The following is a 21,298-nucleotide window of genomic DNA, read 5'->3' as shown; positions in this document are numbered from 1 at the left end:
AAAAAAAGCGGATCATATGAGAGTGAGAGAGGAAGACTGTATTTGTGGCGCTCTCTCTCACTCTCTGTGGCCCCAACTTGGGGCCCCACTCAGTGTACACTCGCGTAGTTTTGGAGCCAAGTGAATCTGTCGACTGGCCGCTCTGTGAGTCCCGTTCCGTCAGCAGCAGCGTCAGGTTAGAAAGATTCGTTCGTCGCCGCCTACGTCTACGTGCCATCTACGAAAAATCTGCATAAATTCGACGCGTCCGTCTGAAACTGCATAAAAATAGCAGAAGCCAGCGAGGCGAAAATATATTTCGGTTTAACAAGTGTGTGGCGCGCGATTGGCTCGTTTATTGTTAACACAGCAAAAAGAGGAAATCTGCTGTTGTCGTCGACGTCGTTGGGTGTTCACTGTGCATTTAAAGTTATCATTTTAACGTGTGTGGCCGGCCAATAGTCGGAAATTCTGTAGCCAGGCCAGTGCATATAAATAAATATATCTAAAATTCATCTAATTATAAATTAACAAATATTCACACACTGAATGTCCGAGAATAAAGGCATCATGCTGGCCAAATCTGTTCAAAAACACGCTGGACGTGCCAAGGAGAAGGTGAGTGCAAAGAAATTTCCATTTAAGTGGGGTTCTGGGGCGAGCAGCTGCAGTTGCAGGTGGCATACGGCGCACCAACGCCCACGCATGTGGTGGGGATGGGCAGGCTGCACTCGCAGTTGGCCACGCCTACACGCAACTGCTGTGTAATCCTCGTTGCATTTTATACGTTCCAGCCAAAGTCATGTCCCTGCCCCAGTTCCTAGCTGGGTCACTAACACACACACACACACAGGGCTTCTCCATCGGTTTCCAGTCCATTTCCAGTCAGATCTGTGCCAAAAGAAATTGGGTAAAAACCTCGCCGAGGCGGGAAACCCCTTCTAATAGTTAGTTGTGGGAAGTGCAGGGCGAGCTTTCACTGGGGAGAATCATCAGACACCTGTCGTGGGACCCAATCCAATCTGTTTATCATTTTCATCTTAAGTACTCCCTTCCAATCCCAAATCCCATCCAATCGAATCCATTCATGAGCTGTGATGTTGTGCTGTTACTTTACTGATTTTCTGCCCGTGGACTGAAATCTGTTTCATCTTACCCGCAAGATGCGTACAAGTGAAAGTTTTTGTAGTTTTTGTTATTATTATATTCGTTTCGTGGAGGTTCGGTTCGGTTCGGTTCGGTTTGGTTTTGTTCGTACCAGCGAAATGTCAATAAAAAGTGGAGGAAAAACAGAGGAGACAGAGACCAAACAATGTGTAAAAGCTGACCCACTCGATGGGTTTAGTGCCAAACAAGTTTAGATACCAGACACAGCCACAGTCCCAGCCACAGGCCCCAGCCACAGCGCATTCCACACTACCACAGCGGCTGTGAGAGAGAGGTTCGGGTTTTGGGTCTGTGGTTTGGGGTTTGATGTCTAAAAAATGTTGTAATCTAGCGGTGAGAAATGCTGCTCTACGGATGTGTTTGTGCGAGATGCTGGCATTTAGAGTGGCTGGGAGGGATCTTCAAAGTTCGTTGATATTTCCTCTGCTTCTTCTGTGCGCTCTTCTGCGCTCCTTTCTTTTTTTGTTGTTGCTGCTGTTGTTGTTGGGATGCGATCTATTGCGATGGATGGCTCGTGTTGGTCATTAAACTTGGAACTGAAACATTCCCCAGCTAAATGTCATCTCGAGTATTTTTAAAGTAACCAATTTAGAATTTTCTCTCTCTCTCTCTCTCTTGTTGTTTCTCCTTATTGATTGCTATCGAAGAAACTAACTTACCGACTCTCGGTACATTTTCTTTTAGTACAATTTCATAATTTACGCTCAAATGGGAAATTATTTTTAAAACAATCCCGTTCTTGTGCTCTGGGCGGCTGATGCTCTATTATTTCGCATGGTGTGTGCTCAATTTTCGGAATATTTCATGTGGTGTGTGATTTTTCACATCGAGATGAGCACGAAAATTGCCTTAGAGAAAACTTGTCAAGCACACACACACACACATGCACACTTAGAGATGCCGTTGCCTAGATAGACATTTATTTGAGGTGCGTTTGGATGCCGTGCCCCAACAACTGTTGGCTTTTCCCCCGGAATCAGCGCCAGCAACAGTACCGTCACCATGCCAGCCGCGTGAAAATGTCGCTTTTCCTTCTGGCAGTCAATCTTTAAATAGACGCGACGCACTCTTTTACTCTGTGTGTTGGCTTTTGTTTTATAACTCTATGCATACTTTTCTTTAGTTTTTCTATTTTGCAAAAAAAAACCAACATAAAAGACAAATATACATACGTACAACACAATATTTCACCCGCACTGCTTCTCCCTTGCTTTTGCCGTTAGCTCGCTCTTTGGCTATTTTTAAGCAGCGGCACGGAACAGCTGCCAAAAATTGCTCTTTCGTTCTCAGTTTCCCCCTTCCCCTCACTCTGAAAGTGAGTATCTAGCCGAATGCCCATCCGATTGACATTTTATTGGCATCTTCGATCCGAACGGAACCAAAACCGATCCCCATGCAGAAGCTTAAACTTGCCTCTTGCTTGTTGAACTTCTTGTGGCATTCCCATTCCCCAGTAAATGTCATTTGGTATCTCTGTTTTATTTATAAGTATTTAGATTTCAATGCGAAATTCGTTGTTAACTTGCAATTAGTGGATTTCTAGCAGATAAATATATAATTTGGGACATCAAAGCGTCGATACTTGTAGTTGTTGTTGTTTCTTCGAAACATCTAATTATCTTTATTAATTGATAACTAACTGCCGTTCGTATAAGCAAGCAGTGAAAAGCATCGATTTAGACCTGAACTTCTCTATGCGTGTTTTAAGCAGTATATTAATCTATAAAGCAGTTTACATTTCCTCCTTAATGTAGTTGTTAATGTAATTATTAAAGCAGTAGCAGGGTACACAGTTTTTGTTTATTCCTCGTAATTCTCGTAATTTTAAAACCTTCCAATAATACAGCTGTGCTGCGTAATTCCAAACCGCAAAGATTCGTTGGAAAATAATCAAAATTGACAACACAATACTTGGAAATACTCGAATTATGCGGCTGACTTCAAGAGGAAAGTGCAATAAAAACGGGGAAAAAACACTCGTACCTGACACTGCATTTTGAGCCTGCGGAGAGAAGTTCTAATATTTCAGATAAACAATTTGTGAGCCGGGGCTGGGGCGCGAATAATAATCAGCATGTGCTACGCCCCGCCACTGAGTGACTCCGAAAAAGGGGGGCGTACAGCACCGAAAGATCGCTTACTAGGCTTTATTCAAGCAGTGAGCAGAGAGCTGTCGACGCAATGCAAGCGGCACAGAGACACACACACACACAGTTAGAGATACAGCTAGAGATATGTGTGTACGTACATATGCATGCATGTATTAGTATGTATAATGTGATTGTGAAATCAATTCAAAAGCTTATTGCAAAAAAAAAAGTGCTCAGTTATTGAAATTACCAAGAGACAGGCTATGAAAGTGAAGAGCGAAGAGGCATTATGGCTTTTATGTCACATTTGATTGTATAACAATTGGAATTACTTCACTTTAGCTCAAGCAATTGCTTCATTAATGCACAATTGTGCATAGAGAGAGTGGGAGAGCAAAGAGTGCGATAAGAGCGGAAGGCACTCCGATGGGTGTGAAGTTCAAGTGTTTGTCTGGGAAACGAACACCACGCAGCTCCTTGACCCTCGCTTCACCTTTTGCCAGTTTCTGATCTATTTTGTGTTCCTTCTAGTTGTGTGTGTTGCCCAACACCAAAAGAAACAACACAAACACACACCACAAACTTTTTGGAATACTTTTGCGGCAAGGTCAATTGCTCTGTCGATGTCGATGACTAGAGTCCAAACGAAACACTGCTACACCGATATAATGTTGTTGTTTCGCTCGGCACACGATGTGCTAATCAGAATTCGAACAAAAAAGCATTCACACGCCGAATGGGAATGGGTAATGAATGGGATTCACCTTGTGGAATCAGCAGCAGGAGATTATACTTACCACGGGGCTCCTCCCTTTATTTGTTGCTTTACTGCTGCACAATATTGTTTACTATTGTAAAGCTGAAACTTTGAGAGATTCCTCACTGGCAGCACCCACTCGGGTGCTTTTCTTAGAGCCAGCGGACTATTCACTCTGATGCCATATTCTTTGATGCCATATTCCCATATTCATGATCTGCTAGAGTGCCTAAGACATGAGCATCGTATCGCATCGCATCGCATCGCATCTCCGCCCGGCGTAGCAGTGTGTCATGGGTTCAAGTATCCGATTCGCGGCGTTGTTTGCGAAAGTACGGCAGGTGGGAAAAAGAGAAAACTCGGACCAGAACACACGCGATCTGTAGCTTGTTCTACTTTGAACTGCAACTGCAACAAATGACGCCACTCTGTTCCCGTCATCCCGTCATCCCGTCATCCCACTTCCCTCTTCCCATGCGAAGTGTTGCCATTTTGTATACGTTTTTTGAGGCTGTTGTTTTAGGTAGATAGAAAACTGGTTTCGTGCTTAAACTGCGCTTCAGCTTACGCAATCAGTAAATTATAATTTATACGTATAATATTTATTGCCCCTCCAGCCGATTGAGTTGCTGGGAAACTTTCGTTTCACACCACAAAACGGGAGGCTAGGGCTCCTGCAGTTACTAGAGTGGGTGTGAAGCTCAATCGGAATACATTTCCAAAGGGAATCATTTCCATGCCGAATCGGTTTCTTTCATTTCGGTTCATTCAGATTTGGCTGCGCTTGTTACGCTCCAACTGAACTGTGTGTTTAGCATAGGAATTAGCATAGTTCAAAATTTGCATCGGATGGGCCGGGCTCTGTGGCACCTGCTGTACATTTCATCTATCTGCTGGCAGCCGTACTCGTGCAATTGTGCCGCTTGTTTGGCAACCTTCGCGTTTTTTGCCCAATCAGGGACAATTGTTGTGGATGCAGCTCCCCAAACTGCACCTCACCGAAAGCCGCTGCAAAGCCTCAAAGCAAATGCACTCGCAGATGATTTCCCTCCACTTATATCGAGGTTATGAGCAATTTTCCATGAGCTCGGGTGGGGGGGTGTTGTCTGGCGGGGAGAAGTAGTTAATTTCAATGAGATTTACACGCCACAACAACAAAAAAAAGGGGGGCCAGAGGTAAGACCTATCTCTGTTTGACTTTTTCAATGTCAGTTGCATAATTTGTGCACCGCCGCCGCTCGCTCAAGTGCTTTCTGTGGTTGCTGCGGGCCCGGCCTGCCTTTTTCTTTGGAATCTTTAATCTTGCATATTGTACGCCATTTCGGGGCCAATTGATTGTGCATTAACAGAAACAGAAATAAAATAAAATCAAATAGACCATTGGAGCTAAATGTAGCTGTAGAAATGATTTATTTTTAAATGTTGTGCACTGCAGAATGGACAAGGATGCCCAACAGATATTTTCCTGAATTCTCTTGTATTCTCTTTTAAATATTTCGCTTGTGCGTGTGGAAATAGTTGTTGCTCCCGTTGAGCACAGGTTTCCACATCTTGGCTGGCATTCGCTGCCTCAGTTCGCTGCAGGTGCAGTTTCCTCTCAATCCCCTAATGGAATTCCAATGGGGCTGCAAACCGTTTCGAGTCTCGATCAACTGGAAAATTTCGATGCTGCTCCTTTTGTAAATATGTATTTCTTTTCGTAGTGCAGCTGGGCAGCTTGGATTCGTAATTAAAAGCAGTTCACTGACTCGGGCATACTCGTAGTTTCCATTGCGAAATCGAGCAAAGATACAGATACAGATACAGATACAGATGCCACTGGAGTGGAGTGGAAATATTGTCAATCTCCAGCGATGCGTGTGCCCAGTCTGCGACACAGAAAATAAAGCGAGTCTCCATGTTTCTACGGCTAATTTTAGGCTGTGCCAACATGACGTATACGTTCAATTTCAATTCAGATTGCGGAACCCGAAAAAAAAACAATAAAAAGGAATAATAAAACTCATTGCCTTATCATTTGAGATTTGCTTATTACGGTATAAGGAATTCGCTTCAACTGATAAGCGTACCTACCGTCCACATTCCGTCTGTGGTTCGTTCGCTCCCTGTAATGGAATATGGTAGCCCCCTGCCCCGTCGCTCATTGTCATGGCAATTGGAGGAGCGATTGCCCAGGGAAAGACGGTGACAGGTGGCGGCGGCGGCGGTTAGCCGTGACCATGTTATGCAATGTCCATTATTCTTATACGTTTCAGATGTGCCAAGAGAGCGATTCTGATAAGCCGAAAAGTGAAACAATTGTGTTCGACTCGTTGCGCACAAGCGAATGCTGCAAAAGAGAATGCGCGAGATGTTTGGATTGTTGGAAAGTTGCACCGAATGTGTGGCTTGTCGTTTTCCCACTGCTCTTGACCCATTTTCCATGGCCGAGTGATTTTTTGGCAGAGATTTGTTAACGATCTGCCTAATGATTGGCCAACGCACGGACTGGACATTATTCCATGCGTCACGTGCCATTAACTACACTGTTTTCCGAGAGTATATTTGTTTTATTTTTGACTATCTGCGGTCTATGCCTTTCCATGCAAATCACGCGCCCCATCTGACTGCTGGGTCTTCAGTCTTCAGTCTTCAGGTTTGTTGAGTGATCTCTAATAAGTGGCAAACACTTGAATGAGTTCACTTTGCGCTTCAATGCTAAACGTCTAGCTACAGATACAGATACAGATACAGATACAATTGTAATGACAGACGGCGTAGATACACTTTGGCCAGTGCTAAGTATGAGCTCATGACTTGACCGCATTCACAAATATTTTTTAGACTTACGAGAACACATTCCCCTGGCCATAGAATAGTAGCTTTAGATTCCCAATAGCCTGTGATTGATTAGCATGGACACAATAATATGTTTGTACCTATGAACTTATGTAACCGGCACCAACAAATGGTTGGAAGTAGAGCCTCCAGCCGGCAGCAGGGTACCAAATGTATTGCCAAAACTCTGGGCACTGATGTATAACGACTAGAATGCCTTTGTTGATGCATTTACTTGATATACACAGCAGATACTCCAGTGTCTAGCAATGAAAAAATTCTCCAAATTACATAAGCAGGTAATCAGCCACACAGCGAGACAATCCAACACAGAAAATGCTTAAAAACGAAACACAATAAATTAATAGTAAAAACCTGTCGCCATGCAATGATCTCAAAAGCTGCTGCAGCGACAACAGTGGCTCGTCTCAAGCTAGAAAAGAGCATCTACGAGATACACAACTGGACAGAGAAGAGCTGAGCGGATTGCCAGTAGCATTTGCAAAGTTAAATCCATATATTTAAGGGGCTAACCTGTGCGCATTCACACTGCACGTCAACGAGAGAACTCTCTTGGATTATTTTCAATAGATCTGCATTTTCATCAGCTCTAAAGTATCTTCATCTCTGTGAAGCACTTTTGGCACTTTTCCGCTGCTGCATTGCTTGGGAGCCTTTTCGATTTCGATTCGTTTTGTATTCCGCTTGCAATTAGCAATTAGCTTTGGAATGTTTTGCTGTTTTCGAGGAGTGTAAATGTTTTGGCTGGGGCTCAGTGAGAATGTTTTCCATGCAGTGCCAAAACGAAAGCGACAATAGCCATCTCGGCTATTCGGTTGGGAAGTGTTTACCAAGCGAAGCGGATAAGAATGAATTCCATGTGCAAAACGGGTTCCGGATTGATTTCTCTGTCCAAGACCCTCTCTGGACCCTCGACTTTTGAATGCGCTAATTGATAAATAGAAGCTCTCACATGTCTGCTATATATCTATGTATATGTGCATGTGTAGCATAAATATTTACTTCTCTCTGGCTACCATCTTCCTTTGCTTCTGCTTAGTTTGCTGCTTGGTTTTTGGACGAACTTTCTACAAGCGAGTTTCACTTTCCACTCGAAGAAAGCAGCCAAAAGGCAGGCCACAACATAGTGGGAATGGCAGAGGAAGAGGCTTCAAAAGAGATTATGCAAAATGATAAAGGGGCAGGCAGGGTGGGGGAATGGATATGCCCATATCCCAGATCTTATCGATCTCTTGCGCAATCCAAATCCAACCGAACGAAATGGAATTCCATTTGCATTTGCATTTGAAGTTTTCATTTCCACTTCGGCTCGAAAACTGACTCCAAAACTGTCTCTTCAAATGATTATTAATTAACATAACGATATGTGGGGAGATCTGCGGCCTGTTGCTGTTGGCTCTCTGCCGTCTCTGTTGCTGTCACATGACACTTGACTGTAGGTGGGGTCTCTCCTTCTCTCCATCTCTCTTCTGGGGTTTCTGTGGGTTTTGGAGTCTGTAGCGGGCAAGGTGTTGAACCGGTTTTCAGCTTCACAGCAATAATCATTTCTTGCTGTCATCATCAGCATCATGATCGACTCAATGGGCAACAAGTTGGAGGGAATAATAATGATAAAAATAATAATAATGCAAAGAAAAATGTACTTTTGTGGTAATAGGTTAGGCGGCACACAGACACAGATACGCACACAGATGCAAAGAGCAAGAGATAAAGAGCGAGAGAGAGGTCCGGCCCGGACTGTACCGTGTGCCCCTCCTGCCCGCCCTTTCCGTACCCTCCCCACTGTGTGTCTGTGTCATGGCACATTTCCACATTTCTCTAGCGTGTTCTCTGGCGCACTATTCATGCCAATTTCTACAAGTTTTTCTCTTGTGATTTGTTCATTGTTCGCTGTGTCTGCTGCTGTATTTGTTCTGGGCATAAGTGGACCATGTACATAAATATGTACATAAATATGTGCATGTCTAGATGTTGTACATACGCGGATGTATTCCGAGATATTTGCACCCTTTTCCTGTATTTCAATCAAGAAAAGTACTGAATGCAGCAGGAAAGACTCTTTGAATGAATATTAGAAGTAGAATTAAATAATAAAATGAATGAGGAGAGCCATCAGGCGAGTCATGGAATGACTTGCGCAAATAAATAATCTGCAGAATGCATAAATGATACAAAAGGTAGTAGAAAATCAGCAAAAGTGAATGAAAATTGAATGAAAGATTAAGAGGTATTCGCTAGGTTGAGCACTGCCATTGCTACTTGTTGCACGTTGCACATTGCGAATGATTTTCTGATTCTCTTGCAACTTGCTGCCGCCTGCCTGCCTGCCTGCCTGCCTGCCTCTGTGCACTGTGCACTGTGCACTGTGCTGTGTTGCATTCTTTGAAGAACTAGGCCAACGTCTGCTTATGGCCAAAAGCCACTGGCACTGCCCCCGCTCCCGTGGCTCCCCCCGTGGCTCTCGTTTAGTGCATCTCGTTTTATTTGCAGTTGGCTGAACGTTCCGACGTTTCATTTCATTAGATTGCACTCGATGTCGATTCCAAAAGAATGTACGCAGAATGGAGTTTGCCTCAAAGACAGACATCTGTGCGATGTTGTCATCGATCCAATCCAATCCAATCCAATCCAATCCAGCAAACCCACAGCCTACGCCCAGGTCTGTGCTCTGTGACACTGGCAAGACTGGTGCCAGCCAAAGAGACCAAAAGTTTAGCCCACGTTTAGCCACAGACAGGCACAGGAGGGGGGGGGGGGGCGGCTTCTCCCAGCCTTTTCCACTGGTTAGAGTGTCTGTGCCCCTGTTCTGGACAGTCTCTACGCACATGTGATGCTTAAAGTATGTGGAANTATAGTCTCATAGACATTATATATAGATCTATGACTTTTGGCAACAGACTGCCCGGCAAGAGAGCAAAGACCCAAAGAGACAGAGAGAAAGATTGGAGTCAGTTTTTAAATAAAATGACAAAATATGCAAAAGGCAGACCAGACATGCGTTCTACATAGCCAGACACAGACACAGGCACAGGCACACCTTGTCTTCTCTTTTCCCCTCTCTGAATACATAGAGATCTACATCTAGATATAGAATTCGGTGACGCAAACTGCGACAGACATTACACATGGTGCGCGCGCGGCTTGCCCCCCAGGAAAAGGGGAGAAGAAATATCAAAACGGAAGTGGACCGTCCTTGTGGTAGTACCCGTAGCTCCGCTGATAAGATTCCCCGCGCCTGGGCAACAACGTGGGCCGTCACGCATGATTATCCCTCGTATCTGTGAGGCAGCCAGCAAATGATAATTAATTTTCGTTTGGTTTTGCATTGAATGGATCATTGGATAACCCACAGAGACACCAACACCCACACAGACGTCTGTCCCACACACACACACAGTTACACCAGAAATCGAACCAACTAAGGAAGTGAAGTAAACAAAATCGCAGGCGAAAGACGAGAGACCGTTTGGTTTCAATTACGAAAATGGTCATTAAAATGTCTTGAGACGGCAACAAGTTTGTTGCTTAAGCCACATAGTCATAGCCGAAGCCACAGGTACAGGTGCGGATACAGGTAACAGGTGTGCGTGTGTGTGTGTGTTGGCCATAAAAGGTTCATTCGGGTGGAGCTGCACTTGCTTGAAGTGTGTATGTGTGTGTGTGTGTGTGGATACTCTTGGGAAGCAGTGGAGAACTTTGACTGCTTCATCAGCAGTAGCATAACTGTAAGCAGTGCAAGAACTGTAATGCAAGTAGTTCATTGTGACAAGCAGTAGAACAAGTACAAGCAGTGCAAGTGCAAGATGTTTGTGCATAAAATGAATAGAATGAAACAGTTTTGATTTGAATTTCTATGAATACATAATTTATTCACCCTTTCCGCCAACGTAATTAATAATGGACTATTTTGCTAGATAAGATACGTGCGGTTAGGGCATTCCATGATCATGCAGGCACACATGTGTATTTCCGTCTTGGCCAATTCCGTATGCGTGCCACATGGTGCGGAGTCATTTGACAATCACTCATGCCGCATAACGGGGCTTAGACGAGTGGTCAACAAACCGAAATTCCCTGCCAGAGGAAGTTCTCTCTGTTTCCGAGTCTTTTTGTGGCTCGCGAGCTTATATAAAACTCGTACGAGTTAGGTACAAGTATGCTATGGTAAGGTAATTATCTCTCCGCCTCTCTCTCTCTCTCTCTCTCTCTCTCTCTCTCTCGGTTGATGAGCGTTGCGCCAAATTCAATTAGCCAACTGTGTTATCTGTGCGGGGCCAGTTTAGATACGGTTTGCCTGCTGTTCTGGCCACAAATATTTGGCCACATTTGTTGGATCTTCGCAAATAGAGCGTTTGCTGTGGCTGCTTATCGCTTAGGGTATCTCATATTGGGTTATTCATCGCGTATACGCACAGATGGCCATCCGTGACACTATATTCATCTCTCTCACTCACTCCTCTCTCTCTCTCTCTCTGTCTCTCCTTGTTGCTGTTGCTGGCAGCGTGGGCGATGCTGTAATGACAGAGAAAACTGTTACAAGGCTGTGTCAACTTCTATGGGCATTCCATTGGCCCAGCTCTGTGTCTGTTTTCACAGTTTTCCGTTCTAGTTTTTTTTGTCGATGTGTTTTTTAATTGCTCGTCGAAAAGCCATTAACGGGTGGCCCATGCCATGCCATGCCATGGATAAGTGCCACAAATTGACCGGAGGCTGCCAGTTCGAAGAGTTCAGCCGAAAGTACATACAAATGTAGATTCTTAACCCAAATGGCGTTGACAGGCAACATTTGGACAGACTTGGGCCACATACGATAAGCCAGATACTCAGATACGCCGAGCGGATCTGCAAGTGCCAACAGATTTAGCGAATGTGTTCTATTTTCTCAGCAGGAAATGTGCCTGAAAATAAAAAGCCCAACGATTGCCAAATAACTTGTCTTTACGTATACCCTTTGTGGCATTTTGCTGCTGACAAGCGTTAATTAAAGCCGAGCTTAAAGTTGCTGAGTCTGGCACAACTCGCTGCGTGGTTCAAATTTATATTTAAATTTTACTGCTTATCTGTACTGTACTGCTTATCTGTACTGCTTATCTGTACTGCTTCATGCCACGTAAACTGCTTGATAAGTGGTGGAATTTATAACTTGAATATTCAAGGAAAAACTCTTCTCACAAAAATCCTCTCGTCTGTTTACAGATTCTACAAAATTTGGGAAAAGTGGATCGGACTGCAGATGAAATCTTCGACGATCACTTGAACAACTTCAATCGCCAACAAACGAGTGCCAACAGATTACAGAAGGAATTCAACAATTATATAAGATGTGTTCGCGGTAAGAAACAATCACAATGCCCGCCAGACTTACTCTCTTTTCAACAATTGTGTATCTTATTTATTGGGCACAATAGCTGCACAAACGGCCTCCAAGTCCCTGATGGAAGCCGTCTGCGAGGTCTACGAGCCACAGTGGAGCGGCTACGACGCGCTGCAAGCACAGACAGGCGCCTCGGAGAGCTTGTGGGCGGACTTTGCACACAAACTGGGTGACCAAGTGCTCATACCACTCAATACATACACCGGACAGTTTCCCGAAATGAAGGTAAGTGCGCAGGAACTTTTCTCTCTTTGGAATTATGTTTCTAATGAATTATGTTTGATTTTGGTGCAGAAAAAAGTTGAGAAGCGCAACAGAAAGCTGATTGACTACGATGGCCAGCGCCATTCGTTCCAAAATCTCCAGGCCAATGCCAACAAACGCAAAGACGACGTCAAGGTGGGTAGATAGATGGTGGCGGATGCTGGGCGACTGATCTTTGTTAATATTCTCTGCATCCAGCAGCTGACCAAGGGACGCGAGCAGCTCGAGGAGGCCCGACGCACCTACGAGATCCTCAATACGGAACTGCACGACGAGCTGCCTGCCCTGTACGACTCTAGAATATTGTTTCTGGTGACCAACTTGCAGACGCTCTTTGCCACCGAGCAGGTCTTCCACAACGAAACTTCCAAGGTGTGTGTCCCAGACCTAATGCGGAGTTTAACTCGAAACTAGAAACGTTTTAAACGTGCCTTCTACCCGTACAGATATACTCGGAACTGGAGGCGATTGTTGACAAACTGGCCACAGAATCGCAGCGCGGCTCTAACACGCTCCGCAAACAAACAAGTAAGTTGTGCACTCACGCACACATGCATAGAACGAACCACTGCTTGCTCACTGCTTGCTGACTACTGCTTCGTTTACTCCCGCTCCCGCACAGGCAATGCCATCAAGACGTCGAGTCCAGTGCAGTCGCCGGTGAACAAGCTGAACAACGCCAGCATCAACAGCACCAACTACCAGAATCAAATTACCACAAATGGGGGCTCCAGTCTGGCGAACAGCCGTAAGTCCATCCCCCCTCGAGGGGCTGCACTCTCCGACACCCACTCTGTCTCCCTGTCTATCTTTGATCCCTAATTATTCTCTGTTACTTATTGAATTATTGTTTGTTTCTCTGCTTTCACGTTTTCTATACCCTTTCTGTAATACTTTTCTTTTGCTCAACCAAACAAATAATTATTATAAATTGCTCGAAACTGTACAAACAAAACAAATCTCATTGCATTAAAGGTTATCCCTAAACAGAACTCAATATCATACACAACATATAGAAAGAATATCTGTATTATCCCATACCGCACTGTATAGTCTCTGTGCGGTCAATGATTGATGAGTTCGCAGTAGTTTTTGGCAATTTATAAGATATATTTGTTTGCACTTTGTTTCAAATTTGTTGGCAACTAATTCGGTTCACTTTTTCGTTGAGTTTGAAACTAAAAACCTTTTGGCATGGCAAGAACATTCCATTTGTGGACGATCTCTCGATTGTAAATACAAACCAAAATTGTTGGCAACGGCGGCCTGGGCTAGTCCTAATCTTTATATATACTATATATAGGTTATTTATCCCCCAATCTCTCTACCATGATGATTTTTGGTGTATGTGGGCTGGCCCAGGCTGCGCGGACTGTGGCCAAATGGAATGTTGCATGTTCCTGTCCAATTGGTGCTCCTTTAGCGCCCTTTAACCTGCATGTCCTGAGTTATATTTGATTTATTCTCTCTCTTTTTATTTGATCTTTTGTTTGGAATGATGCTCTACTCTCTCTCTAACCACAAACAAAACCAAACTACACACAAAACCAAAATATCAATTCAACAACAACAACATCGAACGTGTACAAACCTCACACAACAAAAACACGATAAATATGAACAAACTATAAATATGAAAACATGTAGCAACATCCACGAGCTCGTCCCAGCAAGAGCCGAGATTTGATTCAATTTCTTCAACGCCAGAACCAACGCCGGAGTCGCCGTCGCCGGTGCCAAATTTAAAGCAGCGCAACAGCAGCAGCAGCAGCCCAGTGCCAAGCAGTCCAACGCCGGCGGATGGAGTGAATGGTGTGGCGATCCAAGCAGTGGAAACATCCGAGCTAAGTAGTCCGAATGCCAACACAAAGATCACAACCACCACACAGACAACGACAGTGACAACAGCAGCAGGAGAGGGAGCAGCAGAAGCAGTGTTACCCCTCCAGGTGAACGGTAATGGCAGCAACAACAACAATAACCAACAATCCCCGGCAAGCAGTGCTAGTGCACCAGCAAAGGAAAAGGAAAACATCAACAGCAGCGGTGCCAGTGCCAGTGTCAGTGGCGGCAAGCAGCCCAAAGAGCTGCCCACAACAACAACGAATGCCGAAGCAGCGGCCGAGGCGGCCGCCAATAACGGCAACTCAATCGAGGAGCACAAGCAGAAGAAATTAGGTAATGCACCAGCGATAGGCATCAATACAACCACCACTACTACTACTTCCACCAAGCACTTAGTTACATCAACAGATACAGATACAGATACAGATACAGATAAAGATACAGATACAGTTACAAATACAAGTACAGTCAGCAATCAGACCAGTAGGCAATTAGTTCATAGACAAACCGTTAATAATGCTAATAAGAATCCGTTCGAAGAGGACGAAGAGCGCATCTACGAGGTGCCCAATGGTGAGTAAACCTCAATACGAGTCCACTGGGTCCACAGTCTCTCTCTCTCTCTCTCTAGCTACTAGCTCTGTCTCTCTCTCTTAATATATCTGTGTAAATCTCTGTCACTATCTCTCTCTCTGCATCCTTATCCCACTTATAAGAACGCTGTGCGCCGTGTCGTCTGGTCAGAAAACTAACTGGGACACTGCCCAAGCTCAGTGTTAGGCTCAGACTCAGGCTCGGGCCTCAGGCTCGGTCTAATTTTGTTGTCAACTAAAGAGCGGATCACTTTGTATTGTATTTGAATGTTTGGTGTGTGTGGCATGCTGCAAGGGGCATCCACTCTAAGCAGGCTCCATCGAACCACTCATCCAACATTGACATTGACATCGACATCGACATTGGCGGCCATCTCTGTTCTCATCCCACGGCTTGCAAGTGTATCTCTGTTTTCGTTTTGGGTTTTAGTTGTAATTGGGCGAAATGGACTTAGCTACGCTACTGGTTACAGGTGTCCTTCAGCAGCACGTATGTAGGCTATTTATAGTTATAGTATTATTGGTTCATCAAGCTCCAACCACACCCAACAGTCACCAGTCACCAGTCACCAGTCATCATCCACGAATACCCATCACATCATCCATCATTTATCGCTTGCACGTAAGCTGCTTTAATCGTTGGTTTATCCCGCGCTGAACCCCGCCTCAGCCATGAGGCATACTAACCCTAACCCCGTTTTGGCCAAGTTTGCTCCTTTGTTGTTCCGCTGCGTGCGTTTGTCTACTAAACAGAGCCATGCTGTGCCACCATTATTGATGTACACTCTGTGACGTGTGTCTTTTTGTGTGGACTAACCCCGAACCATTCTTATCTTTCCGCATTAGATGCCAACACGGCTGACCTACCGGCCGGCACGCTCTATCGGGTGAAGGCCACCTACGGCTACGTGAAGGAGGATGTGGACGAGCTGAGCTTTGAGATAGGGGACACAATTCGCGTGATCGAGTACGATGATCCCGAGGACCAGGTAAAGTTAATGCAGTTGAGCCTCACCCTTCACGAGCGGCCCCTTTCCTTGAGCTAGTTGCCCCCTCCCCGCTTGTGGCAGATGGATGCACTTCTTGTCTTTATTGAGTACAGTTTTTTCTTGCCAACTTACAGGAGGAGGGCTGGCTAATGGGTCAGAAGGAGGGCACCAGCGAGAAGGGCCTCTTCCCCGCCAACTTCACGCGTCCCATCTGAGCGGAGTTGGACGAACGGAGCCAGAGCCGGAGTCGGAGCCGGAGCTGAGAACCAAGCCACCAAAACAGCCACACAAACCCCAACATTTTGTTATCCCATCATAAATATCTACAAAACGGAAATCCCAATCCACAACTTTTGGCCAAACTTTCTTTCTGAAGCGCTGTGTCAGTCTCTGTCCCATTATAAAACATTTTTGTTCTGTGAAACGCATTCTTTCGATTCGATTGGAGCAGTGCTTCCAGTTATTATTAATTATTAATTATTATTGTTGAACCACACAAAGGAAAAGCGAAGCGAAGCAAAAGCAAAACAAACCCACTTTGAGGATGTTTCAAATTTTATTTTCTAGTTATAAGTCTCGGCAAAGCAAATCTACGTATCATACAAACATATATTATTTGTTAAAACTATTATTGTGCTCATAATTGATGCGAACAAATGCGACTGTGTAAAACCAAACCCACACACTCACACACCCACACACACACACACACACAATTCAACGCATATCACTCGAAAGCAAAGAGTAATCGTTAAACAAATTAAGAAAATGAAAAACAAAAGAATGGAACCTGAACCTGAACATTTTGTATGTGTATTTTGCAAATATGTAGTACGAGTTTTTTATAGTCAATTGTGGAGTGAATCGATGGCGATGGCCAGTAGGGAGAAATGCACGTCTGGTGCCTCCAGGATTTTGAGTTGGAAATCGAAAATTATTTTCAAATAATATTACTTGTAATTGTATTTTTTCTTCCTTTTTTTATTGTTTGTTAAAAAAACTCGAACTAGCGCCAGCTTTATAACACGAGAACAATCCAATAGTCACTAACAGATCGATTCGAGGTTTTCATTTTACTTTAATTGATTGTAAATCGAATGAATTGTTTGACCCGACCCGAAATAATTGTTTAAATTGTGCACACTGTAAAGTTATTATTTACATTTTATTTAATTAATTTATACACCTATTTATCGCATGAATATATTGAACAAATGATAATAATTTACAGAAATGCAAATAAAACATAGATTAAATGAAGCATCGTGTGTGCCTTTTGAATTTAAACTTTGGCGGCTAATACCACACCTTACTCACACTGGTCATCCCTTCTGCAGTTGCTTTGCAGCACTGGGAGCGGCAGTGTGACCGCTTTTGACAATATATCGTAGCGATGACAGAATAGTATCGATAGGCTATCGAGTTTTGCGAATTCAACCTGACGATAGCAATCGATTATTCCGCGACATGATTTCTAGCCAGTGTGACCGTTTTCGGCATATTTACTTTTCGGTATATTATAGTATATTTTAAAAATGAAAAAGTATATTTTGGTATATTTTCGAGGCCCTGACGGTGTATTTTATCGATAATTTCGCGGTCACACTGTCCCTAGCTCAGATTTTGTGGATTTCGTGGAAAAAGTGTAAATACTTGAGAAAACAAGCGAAAAAAGTTTCTGCGGGTCGTGCGTCAACGTTAGCAAACAATGCAAAATCAAATATGTTGTGAGTTTCGCCCAAATTCCGTGGACACACCGACAGCCATCCACCAGCAATCGAATCGTCTCCTGGTCTCCAGCCTCGACACCTACAATTCCCAGTCGGCCCCGAAAAACACCCCAAAATCGATTGTGAAGTGCGCTTTCAGATGAAATGCATGTGCAATGGCCTGAGCAAAAGCCAAGTAAAACAATTTTTGAGCGAATTGGTAAATTTTCGCGTTGCTTTTCCACAAAAATTTTTTCATGTTCGTTTTTGGCCTCGCCCGTCGTCGTCGCTCTGTGTGTATTCGTTTCGCCGATAAAGCAGTTCGCCGCTCCAAGGAGTGCGAGTGAAACAGATATAGCGGTGACAACACTGCAGTGCACTGCTTGTCAGCAGAAAACACCAGCGCCACCAAAAAAAAAAAACGGAACGAAAAATGTTGCAAAAACTCTGTCGTGGGGGTGGTGATGGGCGATAATTGAACGTTTTCGAGTGTTTATCCGAGAAAATTAATAAAAAATACAGAAGGCACGTAATTGAATAGCAGAATATGAAATGTGGCCTGAAACGGCAGGGCTGAAAAGATTTGCAGCCCCTGCTGTCTGACATGAGTTCCGTTCCCTGTGGGTGTCGATAAGACAGGATAGGGCATGATACGATTGTGGGTGGCGCCGATGGGTGGGAGGTCGAACGTCCAGCTCTCGGTTGTGTTTACTTTAACCAATATGACACGACGATTGGTATTCGGATTGGCAATGCATTCTAATAATTTCTTTTCTGTTCTTACTCTCTTTTTCCTTTCGTTTTCTCTCTCTCTCTCCATCTGATTCTCTCACTCTTATTCCACCTGCAGTTCCACTGCATACAGAAAAATAAACAAACACAAGAAGCATAAAGTATGCAGAAAATTAAGCACAAAAGGAGCCATTAAGTGTTGCGTGTGAAAGAATTAACAGTTTTGTGCAGCTCGTCGTCGTCGTCGTCGTCGTCATAAAACCTTTCTGTTTCAATAGCACATACAATGGATATTTGTTGAAACTTTGTTGCATTTACAAACTGGTGTTTAAGAACAACAAGAACAACAGCGACAACCCTCGGAGGCACACGCAAAGCAAAAGAAAGAAAAGAAAACACACAAAATAAAAATATACATTTATATAGCATCAAATTTACATTAAGCCGCCGCCGCCAAGTCAAGTCGTGGAGGGGACAAGGAAGAAGTAATTTTTATTGTTGGAGAAACGCACCATTAAAATTAATCAACCAACTACACACGTTCCTTAAAACAAATGTTTTCCAAACCGCAAACCAACTAAACGAAATATGCTTTTGAATTAGTTTAAGCAGACAGCAGCAGCAGCAGCACAAGCAAAACCATAAAAAGCGCGAAAAAAAATAATTTTAATTTGAATACCAACAAAAGCCTGTGGCGACGATATATATATATATATCTCAAGATATATAAATCACACCATATATACACATTTAAATAGGAAATACCCCGGATATCCATAACATAGCGACACCGATTAAGCCAAACTGCAGGGAAAACAAGAACAAAACACTCAGCGAGAGCCAGCAAAAAAAAGGCAAAAAACAAAAATAAAACAAATAAAACAAGAGGAACGCAAAGAAAGAACATCGTATTGGAGAATCTCGTCAGATTAAGTGGATTTCGAACTCCGATAAAGCATTGAGTAAGTACTCTAACTATATACCAACTAGTATAAGTATTAGTTACACTAAAAAAGTGTTTAGTACCGACCACTTGTTGCCCGAATCAAAATACTCAATCAAGGCTTTGCGCCAGGCATATCTATGCTGTAAGTTTGATAAGAGGTTGCAGCGTTGCACAGTGTAATTATAGCTGCAATGAGTAACTTTGTGGCATTTCTGACCGTAGCCAGATGAAGTCATATCAAGATTAAGAAGACAAATGGAATGATATTATATCTATGAGGGGCGGCCGCCTCTTATCATATGCATATAAGGCAGATAAGAACATACCCCGTCCAGCTGGTGGCATGATACTATATCTAGCAAACTATTGTTAGAAAAACTTCCTCTGTGCCAATTCTCACTCCGCTTCACCCCCCTGACGTGCCCCTGGCCATGGCCCTGTACCTGTCCCTGTCCCTGAATTGCCAGCTACTGCTAATTAGATTTTCTAGCTTTGCTCAGTGACAAGTGTTTCGCTTTGTTGCTTTTACTTTTTCCATTGTCAATAACATTATCCTGGGGAGCGGGACACCTCCTGGTCTCCAGTATCCAATGTGAGGCTCCTATTTCCCAGGCTGCTACTTCAAAGCTTTCCCTGATTCCCTCTGCAGTAGCAGCGCGTAGCACTGGCTGGCTATTCCATCGATATTTTGTTGCTTTTCGTCTGAAAGCCATCCTCCCATTTCCATCCTACATATGCATTCGCGCCACCAATTGGATTAGCGAGCACTCGATACGGGAAGCGACTGCAGCAGCAGCAGCAGCAGCAGCAGAGAGGAAATGGCGCCTCTGGCGTAGGCTGAACCCACGAATGGGTGACGCATTGGGGTGGACTCTTCAAAACACCAGCTCCAGGAATGGAGACATTTAAGAGATTTCCTCCTCAGACCTTTAAGAAGATGTTGATGGTAGGAGACATAAATTAGACCACGAATCGAATCGAATATGGTTCACCCGGATGGGGAACACTCTCGTGAACTTGTGACTGGGCGAAGCCATAGATTTTCCAAAATCAGCTTTCTCACATTGAACTTGGGTTGGGACGCAGCGCATCGCATCGTGGCCAGACCAGACCAGGCCACTTCCCCAATCTGTTGGTCGTTGCCCACCTCCGCGTGTGTGCGTGTGGGTGTGTGTGTGTTTTGAGGTGCGATTAGCAGGGGGAATGACAGCGGAAGATGGCTCGTAGCATGGCTCTTGTTCATGGTGCATGCGCGCAGAGAGGGCCAGACCAGTCCAGTCCAGTCCAGTCCGTGTCCAAGCCAGCCCTACAGCCAAAGTCAATGCCATGGCCAGGGGCATATACTCGCCGCTGCCGTCACCGTCACCGTCGTCGTCGTCGTCGTCGTAGTCAGTTTGTGAGCAGGCAAATATGAAATGTTAATTGCCAATACTGGACACAACGCGGCGAACTCTCGGTGAGCTAACAAGTGTGTTAGGTCTGTTGGGAGCAAGACTGCATACATACATACATATATACAAAATAATGTTCGTTTATATAATACAATTCTAAATCAAAGTATCTTCTTGCACCACTCGCAGATGTTCTTGGATCGCTGGACTACAAGGGGAACCAATCGTCGTATCATTCGTCATTCGTGCATCGGACTCTGACAGAGTCTGGAGTCTGATCAAGGATTTAGTGTAAAGCCATCGAGGAAGAGGAGTAGGAAAGGGAACGAACGGGGAAGTAAGCAATAGCCAAAGAGAGCCTGTCGAGCGGATTGTGGCAACGGGAGGATCGGAGAGTGAGCAACGCCAAAGTACAAATGCATAAATCGAAACTGAATCTATAACTTAGAGCCGGGTACCAAGCAATTCCCCTGAATGCAGACGTATTCAGGACACAAGCACCAATCCAATTCAATTTAGAAGCAGCAGCAGCCCCAACAGATCCCCCAAACAATTAGATTAGCCTACAGATAGAGAGATAGATAGACAGACAGGCAGAGCTCTGTAGCCAGCAACTCCTCAACT

At 44.2% G+C, this 21,298-nt stretch overlaps 2 protein-coding genes across 7 annotated transcripts; both read left to right on the top strand.

Annotated features, from left to right (window-relative positions):
• The first annotated feature begins 15 nt into the window (after positions 1–15).
• Positions 16–20,091, top strand: LOC117588605 (myc box-dependent-interacting protein 1). 6 transcript variants are annotated; one of them, XM_034280043.1, is made up of 11 exons: positions 36–597; positions 12,028–12,163; positions 12,240–12,430; positions 12,500–12,604; positions 12,671–12,841; positions 12,916–12,997; positions 13,092–13,217; positions 14,117–14,387; positions 18,948–18,965; positions 19,558–19,564; positions 20,072–20,091. In XM_034280043.1, exons 1-10 carry the CDS (start codon positions 529–531, stop codon positions 19,559–19,561), a joined length of 1,173 nt encoding a protein of 390 aa, XP_034135934.1. In that variant the 5' UTR covers positions 36–528; the 3' UTR covers positions 19,562–19,564; positions 20,072–20,091. The 6 variants fall into 6 exon arrangements, with proteins under 6 accessions (XP_034135909.1, XP_034135925.1, XP_034135916.1 ...); XM_034280018.1 differs by lacking the exons at positions 18,948–18,965; positions 19,558–19,564; positions 20,072–20,091 and adding exons at positions 15,754–15,896; positions 16,031–16,923 and having other exon boundaries at positions 16–597; positions 14,117–14,887; XM_034280034.1 differs by lacking the exons at positions 18,948–18,965; positions 19,558–19,564; positions 20,072–20,091 and adding exons at positions 15,754–15,896; positions 16,031–16,923 and having other exon boundaries at positions 29–597; positions 14,177–14,647.
• Positions 17,478–21,085, top strand: LOC117588876. The gene is made up of 3 exons (XM_034280387.1): positions 17,478–17,623; positions 18,456–19,299; positions 20,864–21,085. The coding sequence occupies exons 1-2, from the start codon at positions 17,619–17,621 to the stop codon at positions 18,544–18,546; spliced, it is 96 nt and encodes a 31-aa protein (XP_034136278.1). The 5' UTR covers positions 17,478–17,618; the 3' UTR covers positions 18,547–19,299; positions 20,864–21,085.
• The last annotated feature ends 213 nt before the right edge of the window (positions 21,086–21,298 follow it).

The sequence above is a fragment of the Drosophila guanche genome, unplaced genomic scaffold, assembly GCF_900245975.1.
Source record: "Drosophila guanche unplaced genomic scaffold, DGUA_6, whole genome shotgun sequence".
In the NCBI taxonomy this organism is placed as follows: domain Eukaryota; kingdom Metazoa; phylum Arthropoda; class Insecta; order Diptera; family Drosophilidae; genus Drosophila; species Drosophila guanche.
Note: the sequence above shows the minus strand (reverse complement) of the source record. Positions and strands in the feature narration are given on the sequence as shown.

Coding starts and splice junctions, on each gene's coding strand:
- LOC117588605 (XM_034280018.1), top strand. CDS start 529: ATGTCCGAGAATAAAGGCATCATGCTGGCCAAATCTGTTCAAAAACAC. Junction 598..12,027: donor CTGGACGTGCCAAGGAGAAG/GTGAGTGCAAAG, acceptor GTCTGTTTACAG/ATTCTACAAAATTTGGGAAA. Junction 12,605..12,670: donor AACGCAAAGACGACGTCAAG/GTGGGTAGATAG, acceptor TGCATCCAGCAG/CTGACCAAGGGACGCGAGCA.